Raw genomic sequence first — 13,933 nt, 5'->3', positions numbered from 1 at the left:
GAAGTGATTATCTAATTGTCGACGGGACGTGTTTTTAATGACAGCAGATTGTTTGTTATTTACCCTAAGAGAGTGAAAGACGAATCTTGCTTTGGAAAAAATTGTTCAATCGTCATATTGTGTTCATTTCTATGAGATTTTACCACTTATTGCTGAGATTTATATGGGGTTTAAATTAACCTTCTTGTAGTTTCTTAGATTTACCATTATAATGAAATTTTAAGCGTTATTACTGTGCTAGAAGAAAAATGAATTTATGCTTGCGAGAATCTGATTTTCATTAAATTATTTAATCATAAAGTTAGCTGCGAATTCACTATTTTATCATTACTGTGATGTAAGTCTATTTAGCTTTCTAATACGCTAGACATTGTGAAACTGTCGGCTTTTATCAGTTAATTGTGACGTGAAGTAAAAAGTTTGGTACTTACCGTAACTCCTTCCGTAAGTTTTAGTAGCATCTGCAGTGGTGTGCGTCTTCAGACGAAAATTGCTTGGAATGAAAATAATGTGGCTTTGTCTTGCTTTCCTTAACAAATGTGAAGTATGTGTAAAGAACTGGTCAACTAATTTTATTTATCAAGAAAGCAATTCTCTTCTCGCATTATTTTATAGAACGTCTTTACAATACTACCAAACAAACATAACATTTTCAGGAAACATCATTCTTTGTATGCTGAAGAACTGTTCTCGTTTGGTGCTCGGACTGTAACATTATTTTAACAAGAACATAATTCAAACAAAATTCGGAATAAGAGTCCACGAAATATATCTTTTAGCTACTGAAAATGAAGCTTCTCTAAGAAAAACTACTAGCGAATACTTTCAGTTTTCGATACAATAACAGTAGCTGTAAAAATTGTCCATGTTACAAGTGGGTGGCAAAGTAATTAAGTGACAACACTTCATTTAAAGCTTTCATCGCTTGCGTTTCTCAACACTCACCACGTCTTCCTGTACATAGACAAACGTGTGTGTCCTACTCAGTGTACAAACTCTGCTGCACTGAAGAACCAAAGAGACTGGTACACCTGACTAATATCGTGTGGGGCCCCCGCGAGCACGAAGAAGTGCCGTAACACGACGCGGCATGGACTCTACTAATGTCTGAAGTAGTGCTGGAGGGAAATGACACCATGAATCCTGCAGGGCTGTCCATAAATCCGTAAGAGTACGAAGAGGTGGAGATCTATTCTGAGCAGCATGTTGCATGGCATCCCAGATATGCTCAATAATTTTCATGTATCGGGAGTTTGGCGGCCAGCGGAAGTGCTTAAACTCAGAAGAGTGTTCCTGGAGCCATTCTGTAGCAATCCCGGACGTGTGAGGTGTCGTATTGCCCAGCTTGAATTTCCCAAGTCCGTCGGAATGGATAATGGACATGAATAGGTGCAGATCGTCAGACAGGATGCTTATGTAGGTGTCACCTGTCCGAGTCGTGTCTAAACGTGTCAGGGGTCCCAACTGCACACGCCCCACACCGTTACAGAGTCTCCACCAACTTCAACAGTCCCCTGCTAACATGCAGGGTCCATGGTTTCATGAGGTTGTGTCCAAACCCGTACACATCCATCCGCTCCATATAATTTGAAATGAGACTCCTCCTATCAGCAACATGTTTCCAGTTATCAACAGTCCAATGTCGACGTTGACGGGCCCGACGAGCATAAAGTTTTGTGGCGTGCAGTCACAAGGGTACATGAGTGGACCTTCTGCTCCGAAAGCCCATGTGGATGACGTTTCCTTGAATGGTTCGCACGCAGACACGTATTGATGGCCCAGCACTGAAATCTGCAGCAATCTTCGGAATGGTTGCACTTCTGTCATGATGAACGATTTTCATCGTCATTGGTCCCATTCTTCCAGGATCTTTTTCCGGCCGCAGCGATGTCGGAGATTTGATGTTTTGTCGGATTTCTGATATTCACGGTACACTCGTCTACTGTTGAGTTTTAATACTAATAATGAAAGTCGCTGGTGCTTGCGCCCACTGCTGATTCGTGTGTTCCATATTTTCCAAACGATTATGCTTCAAATAAATAATTACAGACACAACGAAACAACTGCATGAAACAAAGCCAAATTTCACATATCACTTTCTGCCATCTACTACTTCCAACTTTTAGCCATGAAATACAGATATAATATATTTATCAAATAAATTATTTTGCTTGACAAATAAGTTACTTATAAATAATATTTTTTCTTATTATTTGAAAAGATTAAATTTAACAGCTGTAATGAAATGACTTCAAATAAAACAAAAAAATGAATCACGGAACTTCGAAATAAGTATAGTTCCGTAGTAGAAACCGTATTCTATTTTTAAGCAATATATTTCACATGTTAAATAATAGTGACGCCTCACTTGTAATATTAACTTATAGTGCATTACAATTTTGCCTGCTAAAGTTGGTTTCTTCTTTGCTTCAGTGACATTCTCTGCCTATGTCACTGTAATGTATGTTTTCGTATGATAATCAGATGAAATTAATATTACTCTACATATCTCTGAACATTCATGTTTACTAAATTAGATTTACTGTACCTCTCATCAACCATTTTTATTGCTCTTTTTCTTTAATTATGAATAATTTCCGATTATTTGATACTACATGATTTCATAAACATAATTTACTACCATACATGACATACAGTCCCTAACTACAGCTTCCTCAACCTCCATTTATCACCACATTTATTTTTGCTCACATAAAATATCATCATAAAGCCCTAATACATTCTAAATATCTCACAAGTTACAGTGCTTCAAAGCTTTCTCAAAAGCAATAAACTTTCATCTTACAGTAACATCATGACAGTGCATTTTACTAGCGTTACTACAAGGCACCATCTGAACCACGCCATGACTATGTCCTCTACATTACCTACGTCACACACATTAGGAAAAGAGCATATAATACTAGTTCTCAATTACTATAGCTAAATAAATCAATTAGTCTGACTATACGTTAAGCTGTTCAACTGCAACAGTTGACAAATGTTTCTCACTGCGTCCAGAATGACTGAAAATAGCTGTGATTGATGACAAGCACATTCATTCAGATCTCTGCCTCCATATTACCTTTAACAACATCAGTATTCTCACATAAATCTTTACATTTATTACTACAGCATGGCAATGCAAACCAAACTAACACCACTCCTATCTATAATCTTAGATGGGTCTGGGGCATTCACCTGCCTCGAGATGACTGCATGATTGTGTTGTCCTCATCGTTTCATCATCATTCATGAAAGTGGCGAGATTGGACTTAGCAAAGGTTGGGAATTGTTATGGGCGCTGACAACCGCATAGATGAGTGCTCCACAAAGGATATATCATCATCATCACCTATGAACTAGAAAAGTAACTCTAGTGGGACTAAATAAATGATTGAGAATGTCGGCATAATTTTAGTGTTCCAACAACATTTATGTTTCCTAAAAACAGACATAAATTATGCTAAACAAGTTATTGATTGAATACCGTAAACAACTAACGGGTTACTTAAGACTACACTGGACAAGTATCCTGCGTGACAGACACAGTTTAACTAGTGGAGTGAGTCAAGTACTCTGGCCCTAAAAATGTGGATAACGCAGTCTGAATTGATCTCTACATAGGTGCAGCTGAGAGCAAGTGGCGATTGAGATCCGTACGCCCTGACAATGACGGAGCAGCAGTACGTTACCCCGTTTGCTTCGTGTTGCGATGTAGCTTGCAGCTGGCGTGATGTGTGCGTAGGAGCGAGACACGGAGTGGCACCTGAGATTCGATCGCGGCCACGAAAGAAATGCAGAAATCTCACGGTCTAGCGATCAGGCAGACAGACCGCAATTTACTCTCCACGAGAGCCCTGAAATCACGGTAGATTTCAGTGTGTGACACTCCCAGTGTGTGACACTCCCATTCGCTGGTCGTACCCAGGACCAATCTGTCATATGGCAGAGCGCACAAGGATACCAAACGCCAAGACAGGTAAACCAAACATGAATAAGTGTGCCCTCGGCAAACGAGCAACCTGAGACGTTTGAAGTCACACTGTTGGTACACTAAGAACTTCACCACAGGCTCCCCACTCTAAACTACTCGCTATTGAAGTCAGTCTCAGGATAGGTCCCAATTACCAACCACACATGCCAGAGACTCGACCAGAAGTGCCTACCAGATCCAAGTCCTGCACCTGAGTGCTTCGCAGCATTCCAGAAAAAAATCCGTTTTTCCCCAAAGTGCACAAACAACATCGCCTTCACACCATCTTGAGCCAATCATAGAGCTGTAGACGCGCTAAATCTCCCCTCTCAGATGACAGCACAAACGCATGTCAAACCAGGCAAGAGTTAAGAAACCTACATCTCTGAAAAAAAAGAAACCGCCAATTACTGGATTTTTTAAGTTCTAGTAGAGGGGGAGAGCTGATTTTCTCCAAAGTCATGTTGCTTTCCACGGCAACAAGCTAACAGATACAATCTCAAAGATCTTTATGTAAATCGTCTGTGCCTTGGAGCTTGTTAGTTCTATCTATGCAGTGTAATGAAGATTCTATATCTCATTGTTTCTCAAACGCCACAGGGTTCTTATACAACCGAGGCAGCCAATGGAAGTGGTTACTGGCCTATTTGCACTATCAGCAAACACAAAAACAGGTAAATTTTTATCCCGCACGGCTCTGCACACAATGCCTGGTTTATGACTCCATTGTGTAGATGCATTCCTTTAGACTGTCGCCCCAGCCCAGGTCTTCTGCTAGTGCCATGGCAGGTAGCATGGCATTGTTCTGCTGGAGACTTGTCTCGATGAGGAACTGCCCTGTCTGCCCTGTATGGCTGTGCACCTATCTAACAAGATTTACTAAGGGATGGACTCGCTGCCAATTGATTTCAGCTCCCAACATGCCGTTTCTATGAGCTAAGAATCATAAAACTGCCTCATGCTTCTAGCGCCCTAGCAGGCTCCATCAATGTCTGCTCAGGACGTTAACTTTCTAGCGTCTTGTTCAAAGTGTGTCAGGTTGTAATAAAATCTTTAATAATTTTCCGCATACGAAAAATAGGTGAGAGAGTAACTTGTCCTCTTTCACAGTCTCTGCCCCACTTTGAAATCTTATCAAGATGTGACTGAAGACTTATGCAGCTTCCTATAGATAGCACTTCATTATAGATAGCTGCATCATCTTCAAAAACCATGATTTTACTATTAATTTTGTCTGGTCAAATGGTTCAAATGGCTCTGAGCACTATGGGACTTAACATCTGTGGTCATCAGTCCCCTAGAACTTAGAACTACTTAAACCTAACTAACCTAAGGACATTACACACATCCATGCCCGAGGCAGGATTCGAACCTGCGACCGTAGCAGTCGCGCGGTTCCGGACTGAGCGCCTAGAACCGCGAGACCACCGCGGCCGGCTTCTGGTCATTAATATACAACACGAACATGGGAGGGTTCTAACATACTTCCCTAGGGCACGCCCGAAGTTACTTCTATATCAGACGACGCCTCTCCATCCAAGATAACATGCTGTATGCTGCCTTTTAAAAGTTCTCAATCCACTCACATATTTCAGTTGATACCCTATATCATGGTACTTTTGACAATAAGTGTTGTGCGTCAGCGTCCTTGGTCTGTTAACGTGTAGTGCGGTATCATAGACTACAATGTAATCTATCCCCCAACAATGCATGTTACGCCGATTAACTTTAACGTGGTTCGTTAATGTTGACGCGTCAGAGAACATTACACGACAAGGAATTGCAGGTCTCTTTCTATTTGTTTGAGTGCCTAATTGCAAAGGTGCAACTGATTCTGAAAATCATTCCGAAAGAGTTCTTGACATATGGAGATCCGGTAAGGACGGCGTTTGTGATGGCATAAGATCGCCCAAACACTTGTGTGAGCAATTCAAGACTGCCGATATTTCTCGGGTACTTGCGTGTGGATTTGAGGCACCACAGCCAGAACTGCGATTTCATTATTGATGTTTTCCTTTACAGTTGCTCTGCGAGTTCGGTTTTTAGGCGTCAGACTTTCCTCGGTAGTAAACTGTTGCACAACACGATGAATGGTTGCACAGGGTGACGGCCTGTCAGCAAAACGTTCGGCATAAAGAGCAATATCGGCATCCAATACCTTGCCGCCTGGTCGGTAGTTAAAATTGTTTCGGTGTTCTATGCATCAGATTCAACGTCCATTACGTCAGCTGATTCAAAGAAAGAAAGAAAAAAAGGCTCCAGAGAGGGGTGGTGCCTAAACGTTTGCTGCAGTGGAGCTGCCACGTGGTGGGCCGCAGAGCAATGGGACAGTCTTGTGAGTGTTTACACGATTCGTGTACATCCATGGCAGGTACGTCTATCATGTCGCTTAATGCACATTTTACTTTATTGTGGTGGCTGTGGTTTCTATTCCGCCAGTAGCTGCGTAGCGGTCAGCGCAGAAGTTTCCGCGGTTGGGTAGAAACACATTGAAAGCAACACCATGATGCCAGGAACGAGGGCAGCCACCGAAATTAAGCATTCCGACGGTTTCAGGACTCACCACAATCAACCCGGTAGCGAACAGAAAACTATAGACAAGTAACTTATTTGCCAGGAATGTCAATGTCGAGCCTTATTATTTGTACTGTTGACAGGTGTCATGCATAATTTTGGTACATGAATTTTTGGTATCTGAATCGATTGTGAGCGAGCAGCGATGTTGTAAGCTGTATCGCAGAAGTAAACTGAGTATCTTTGAACTGCGCGAGGACACAGACAGTGTTTAGCTTTGGTAGTGAGAGCTGTCGAAGTTCTGCTATGTTAGAGTTACGCAAGTGAAGAAGCTATGGCAATATTGTGATTCAAAATTAATGTCTCAATTTATCATTTTGTTCAATGAAAATGATTGTATGAAAATTGTAACGGAAACTGATTTGTGAAGGAGGAAGTTTAATAGAATTAAGTGTATACCAGAAGTGGAATGTCAGGGGTAAATATTATAATGATGTTCCTTTGTTTCACTATTGCTGCTCCATCGGACTAACTTGGTTATTGTGCTGAGACTTTCGAGATCTGAAAGATAGGAAAGTGTATTATTTGGATGTTAAGACGTAAATTAAATTTGAAATCAGCCATGAGCACTTTTTCACAGTATACAAAAAAAGCATTTGTTTTTGTCATTTATGCTCGTATTTCATTTTTTACCTACCTTTCTCTTACAATATTTAATTGATCGTGTTTTTTTTTTAAATGGGAAAGGAACCAAGCGTGTTCTAAAAATACTTAGATTGGCAACTAACAGAGAACTCATTGCACCTCATTAATGCACCTGTGCAGATATAGTGATTTGCAGCTTTAGCGTAGCCGCGCAAGACACAGCAGTACTGCAACGCGTTATTCAGATTTGCGAAGAGTAGAGGTAAGGACTAAATATTTGGATTTTTTTATTAATTTATTCAATCAGGCCAACTTATGTTATTCAGAGACAGTTTTTGTGATCAAATTTTGCAAAGCCAATTACTCTAGGTTTCATCTTCAAGTTAATTATTTAGGCAGTTTATATTGTGCAAAATTCTCGCAGTCAGACTGCTAGCTTCTGCAGTATGAAAGACTTCCCTTTTCATTACGACAATTAATTACTTTTACACGACAGCTTTTCTTTCACATTACGACACTACAAGTTTCATTACGACAGTTCATTTATCACAGCACTGGCTTACAATCAGAAACAGTATTTCAGACATGCTTTTATTTATTTAGATTGATGTCACTGTACAATGACATTTGAAAAAGTAAAGTAACATTTGAACGTAAGTACCAACCGTTAGACCACCAGTTTTACACTTACATCGTAAATAAAATGTAGAATCAAATGCGTCGGTTCTTAATTGCCAAAACAGGTACACTTGATAGCTGTCGATTACAGCGCCGTCTATCACGAATGGAAAACAATACTTTGAGTAAACCACACCTTTTTTTTGGGGCAGGCTCTGGATGTGCAGTAAAAATGGTGGTTCCCATTTTAAAACACAAAGTTGACCCCGCCCAACCAGGAGGGGTGGTTAGAAGATGATCAGTTAAGCACAGACAGATGTTCCATTTACTTGTATCAACTTTTCACTTAGAACATTTTTTTTCATACGATGCGTCGTTATCGAGATATTTAGTTGTCTCGAGTTAAAACAAACCTCCTGTGTTGTACTATAAGCATTTTTACATATTTGTGATACCAAGTTTGGTGTTTCCATGCATGTATTTCTCTATTGTTCATTATTGTATCCTTCCCTATTATTATTTACTTGAAATACTGAACAAATGATTTCTGCATTGCGATTTTTATTATCCTCCTTTATATAAAGGAGGGCCAACGGCTTTGCTGCAGTGTAACACCGGTACACGTAAGATCACCGAAGTTTAGCGATGTCGGGCTTGGCTAGCACTTTGATGGGTGACCATCAGGCTCTGCCGAGCGCTGTTGGCAAGCCAGTTGCACTCAGCCCTTGTCAGGCGAAGTGAGTAGCTATTTGACTGAGAAGTAGCGGCTTCGGTCACGAAAACTGACAACGGTCGGGAGAGCGGTGTGCTGACCACATGTTCCTCCATATCCGCATCCAGTGACACCTGTCGGCTGAGTACGACAAGGCGGCCAGTCAGTACCGTTGGGCCTTTCGACACCTGTTCGGTCCGATTGAGTTTATATAAGGGAGGAAGACGGTAACCTCTATAAGGCCACTCATAGATCACAACATGCCTTCACACTCAGCTGAAATACTGAAAGTCTATCGTCTTGGCTGATAAGTTATCTTCAAGTAATTATTAGGGGAATAATCATTTGGAAGCTGATGACATGAAAGCTTAACTACTTAGTTTTCGAGGATAGAGATAAATGGTTATTCACTAAATAATTTGTAGATAATAAGAACTGGAAATAAGAGCATCCTCCAACTCGATTAGCATCTACGAATTATCTGCAGCTACTTATCGAGCTATTAACAGCGCAAATTGCGGGGTATTCCAGCATTCGTGAGAGGAGCTTTGGCTGCGCCTGTATCTGTTCGCAACAGCCACGGCACTCTGGAGCACGATGCAGAAACGCAGCCGGCGGTTGCAGTACCTGGCTACACTAGCAGGTAAACAGGCGCTGGGGCGTTTCCCATGCCCTCAGAAGATTATCCATAAGTAAGCTAGTTACAGTTCACAAAAAAATTGACTACAGACCAATATCACTGACATAAATTTGTCGTATAATTGCGGTACTTACGACATGGCCACTTAAAATGACATTCTGTGTATAATATGCGTATCACACGCGTCCTTAGTGTGAAATGCAGTTCATTTCCGTCGTGCAGGATTTAGGAAAACGAAACGTCTTCCTCCCCCTATGACAATGGACGATGTAACATGGTAGACTCGTGGTTGCGTTATGTGCAGATGCTGACGGAGCCAGAAGCTGACAGCTCTCCGGCTTGGACAGCCTACTCGATTTCTGTATTAGCCAAGCCAGGTAGCTGGATTCGACTTGGATTATTGCCTTTCGCGGGAAATACAACTTGGTGTTTGTGGAAAACAGCTGGAATATTATTCACTAAAAGTAATCCCGCTGATGGTTAAAACATAACTGATGTAATCCCCTTTTGCTATGCATTTCTTGCCCGCATCTCGTGGTCGTGCGGTAGCGTTCTCGCTTCCCACGCCCGGGTTCCCGGGTTCGATTCCCGGCCGGGTCAGGGATTTTCTCTGCCTCGTGATGGCTGGGTGTTGTGTGCTGTCCTTAGGTTAGTTAGGTTTAAGTAGTTCTAAGTTCTAGGGGACTGATGACCATAGATGTTAAGTCCCATAGTGCTCAGAGCCATTTGAACCATTTTTATGCATTTCTTGACTACTAAATATTTTAAAAAATTAATTTTTAGTGGAACAAAAATACCTCATAGAAAATAATGTCTTCTTAAGCAATGTGAACAAACCACAGTTACATCTACTATGATGACGAAAAAATTCTAGACATTAAATATTTCAGTGGTGGCGCAAATAACATAACGGATAACAGATATAAGACTCTGGCAGTGCCGCTCTTTTGGTTTACATATTGTAAAACTAAAGAACTTGACTTCTTGCTTGTATTTGTTAATTCATGCACAATGCCCCGGAGTGACGCTATCTGGAAAAGCTTTTCCAAAGGAAAGTATCTTCCATTTGTCCGTAGCAGGAGTGTGCACTTTCCCTGTATATTGAATGTTCGCTACTTACGTGATCAGCAGATCTCAATTTATCTTGACGAAACTTCAAAAATGGCTCTGAGCACTATGGGACTTAACATCTGAGGTCATCAGTCCCCTAGAACTTACAACTACATAAAACTAACTAACCTAAGGACATCACACACATCCATGACCGAGGCAGGATTCGAGCCTGCGACCGTAGCGGTCGCGCGGTTCCAGATCGTAGCGCCTAGAACTGCTCGGCCATCCCAGCCGGCTGACTTTCTGTCTACCCATAAGGAGAGCTCACTGTGTCAGCTGTATCTGCGCGACCCAAGTGTTCATTACAATCTTGTACAACTGTTAGTGCCTCCACTTCAATCTTTGATCCATCGTTCTGCGTTCTGCACGTACTGCATACTTCATTTTCATGATAATTTGAAAGAAAGTGAATTGTATGATTGTCAGTCCATATACTGCGAAGTATTAGCACATACCTGAAGAGATACCGTTTGAACATTTTGTTCATGGTCTGCGTCTTTCTCATTAGCGCTTAGTTCAGTTTCTGTAATATTTTGTGAGGTACTAGCATACGCTTAAAGAGTCTTTGCGTTATTATTCCACGGAGTACTACGCTTTCATTTCACCTTCACTGTCATCACTACATTCAAAGGGTGTTTTAATATCATCTGGAAAATTTTCTAGTTGAGTACGAATTTCTTTGTGTGTTAGGCCTCTTCTGCAATAGGTAGTCATAACCTGAAACAAAATCGTACTAAGTTCACTAATGTTTTATAAGTCAAGCACTATTTCTATTACTTTTTTCTAAAATGGAACGACATATTGTTGTCAGCAATTGTGTGTCTTTACTTAAAAATGTGAAAGCAGAAGTCCCTATTCTGTACCTGACTGGACTGATCAATCCCAATCATATTTTACGTTATAACTGAATGTTACAGTAATACTGTATTGATATTTTATCCAAATTAACATTTGTATGCACGAAGGTAACTACATCGAAATTATCAATTACCTTAGTTCACAAATAAACCTTACTTTTACCAACATAACCTTGCAGCGTTGTTCCACAACCCAGGCAGCCATTTGCAGTACAGCTGTTAACATTTCAGGCTTATGTATTGGGTTCGGAATGGCTGTACTGACATGCAGCGTAGCAAGCACGAACTGTGTGAAATAGGTCTGACAGGTTAACTCATCACTCCCATCACTAAATGGAGGGTTAAAAGAACATAAAATCCTGAAGATTGGCGAAGCCTTACGAAGCTCAAAACTTAGCGCTAACTTATGCGAGATGCTTTTAGTAGTTTCGATAGCGGAATTCTATCTTGAAATCTGACAGAAAACAAAAAGAAATTCTGGTCGTACGTGTACACCAGCGGCAAGACGCAATCGATACCTTCACTGCGCCATTACAAAGGTGATGATACTGATGACAGTGCCATCATAGAAGAGTTACTAAACTCTGTTTTCCGAAATTCCTTCATCAAAGAAGACGAAGCAAATATTACAGATTTCGTATCATGAACTATTGCGACCATGCGTAACTGAAAAACAGACATCCTCGGTGTAACGAAGCAACTTAAATCACTTAATAATCGCAAGGCCTCCGGTCCAAATTGTGTCCCAGTCAAGTTCCTTTCAGAGTATGCTTAACAATAGCTCCTTTCTTAACAGTCATAAACAAGCTCTTTCTCGTCGATAGGTCCGTACCTAAAGATTGGCAAGCTGCACAGGTCACACCATTATCAAAAAAATGGCTCTGAGCACTATGCGACTTAATTTCTTAGGTCATCAGTCGCCTAGAACTTAGAACTAATTAAACCTAACTAACCTAAGGACATCACACACATCCATGCCCGAGGCAGGATTCGAACCTGCGACCGTAGCGGTCGCTCGGCTCCAGACTGTAGCGCCCAGAACCGCACGGCCACTCCGGCCGGCACACCATTATCCAAGAAATGATAGACCCATATCGCTAACATCTATTTTGGAACATATAATGCGCTCGAATTTTATGAATTACGTCGAAGGAAACGATTTATTGATAAACAGGCAACAGCTGTGAAACACAACTAGCTCTTTATTCTCACAAAGTAATGAGTGCTGTCGACAGGGGATGTCATATTGCTTCCATATTTTTATATTTTCAGGTGGCTTTTGAGACCGTTCCTCACAAGCGACTTCTAATCAACTACATGCCTATGGAGTATCGTCTCAGATATGCGACTGGATACGTGATTTCCTGTCAGAAAGGCCACAGTTCGTAGTAACTAATGCAAAGTGTTGCAGAAAAGCGTGTGCCTGCTTATCTGGATGGTAACGTGCTTGCATCCTATGTACTGGGTCCGGGTTCGATTCCTGGCCGGGTTGGAAATTTTCACCGCTCGGGGACTGGGTTTTGTGTTGTGCTCATCACCGGCCGCAAGTCGCGCCAACTGAAATAAGACTTGCATTTGGCGGCCGAACCCGACATCCCGGCCAACAGTGCAATACGATCATTTTCTTTCATCGATTAAAGCAAGGAAGTTTTATGTGCCCTCTGCTGTTCCTGCCCTACATACACGATTTAGCTGACAATCTGAGCAGCTCACTTGCATTGTTTGCAGATGATGCTGTCATTTATCGCCTCTTCAAGTCATCAGATGATCAAAACCAGCTGCAAAATTATTTACACAAGATTTCTGTAGGGTGCGAAAAGTGACATTTGACTCTAAATAACGAAAAGTTTAAAGTATTCCATATTATTAGTAAAAGCTATCAGCTATATTTACATTACACAATAAATCACACAAATCTGAAGGCTGTCAATGAAACTAAATGCTTAGGAATTACAATTACGAATAACTTAAATTGGAACGAACACATAGATAATGTTGTAGGAAAAGTAAACCAAAGACTGCGATTTATTAGCAGAACACTTAAAAATGCAATAGGTCTACTAAAGTGAGTGCTTACACTACGCTTGTTCGCCGCTCTTCTGGAGTGTTACTGTGCAGTGCGGGGTCCGCATCAGAGGACTGACGAAGGACACGGTAAGAGTCCAAAGAAGAGCAGCTCTTTGTGTATTACCGCGAAATAGGGGAGAGAGTGCCACGGATGTAATACGCAAATCGGAGTGGCTATCATTAAAACAAAGGCGTTTTTGGTTGCGGCAGGATCATCCCATGAAATTTCAGTAACCAACTTTCTCCTCATAGTGTGAAAGTATTTTTTTGGAGTCCACATACATAGGGAGAAATGACCTTCATAATAAGAGGAACTGGGTCCTTCACGAGAAGATTTAAGGGTTCGTTTTACGTACACGCTATTCGAGAGCGGAAGGGTAGAATAATAGCTTGAAGGCGATAAACGCTCTGCCAGGCACATTGTGTACTGTTGACCAGTCACATAGATGCAGATGTAGACATGTTATTTCTTTAACGAAGCCTTAGTTAGCTCTTTTCCTGTCGTATCTTGTGGCTTGGCTGTAATGAAGATTCTCAGTCACAGTCCAGTGTCTGTATACACTCCGCTAGCCACTGTGCAGTGTGCACTGTGGAGGGCAAATCACACCAATATTACGAGGTGCATTCAAGTTCTAAGGCCTCTGAATTTTTTTCCCCGGACTGGAAAGAGATAGAAACATGCACATTGTTTTAAAATGAGGCTGCGTTCATTGTCAATACGTCCCAGAGATGGCAGAACCGTACGGCAGATGGAATTTTACCGCCAGCGGCGAGAATGAGAACTGTTTTAA

At 41.3% G+C, this 13,933-nt stretch overlaps 1 protein-coding gene across 2 annotated transcripts in view; it reads left to right on the top strand.

The window, feature by feature from the left end:
- The window catches only part of LOC126236618 (facilitated trehalose transporter Tret1-like), a 96,271-nt gene that overhangs the window by 54,689 nt on the left and 27,649 nt on the right, over positions 1 to 13,933 (top strand). The window contains exon 1 of one of the 2 annotated variants that reach the window (XM_049946063.1): positions 9,017 to 9,108. The exons of the other annotated variant lie outside the window; for it this stretch is intronic. Coding sequence (XP_049802020.1) covers positions 9,063 to 9,108 — 46 coding nt within the window. The 5' untranslated portion in view covers positions 9,017 to 9,062. Of the gene's footprint in view, positions 1 to 9,016; positions 9,109 to 13,933 lie in introns of those variants that run through there. 2 annotated transcript variants of the gene reach the window in all.

Source organism: Schistocerca nitens, chromosome 1, assembly GCF_023898315.1.
Source record: "Schistocerca nitens isolate TAMUIC-IGC-003100 chromosome 1, iqSchNite1.1, whole genome shotgun sequence".
NCBI lineage: Eukaryota > Metazoa > Arthropoda > Insecta > Orthoptera > Acrididae > Schistocerca > Schistocerca nitens.
The sequence above is the reverse complement of the archived record's forward strand: the minus strand, read 5'-3'. Positions and strand labels throughout refer to the sequence as shown.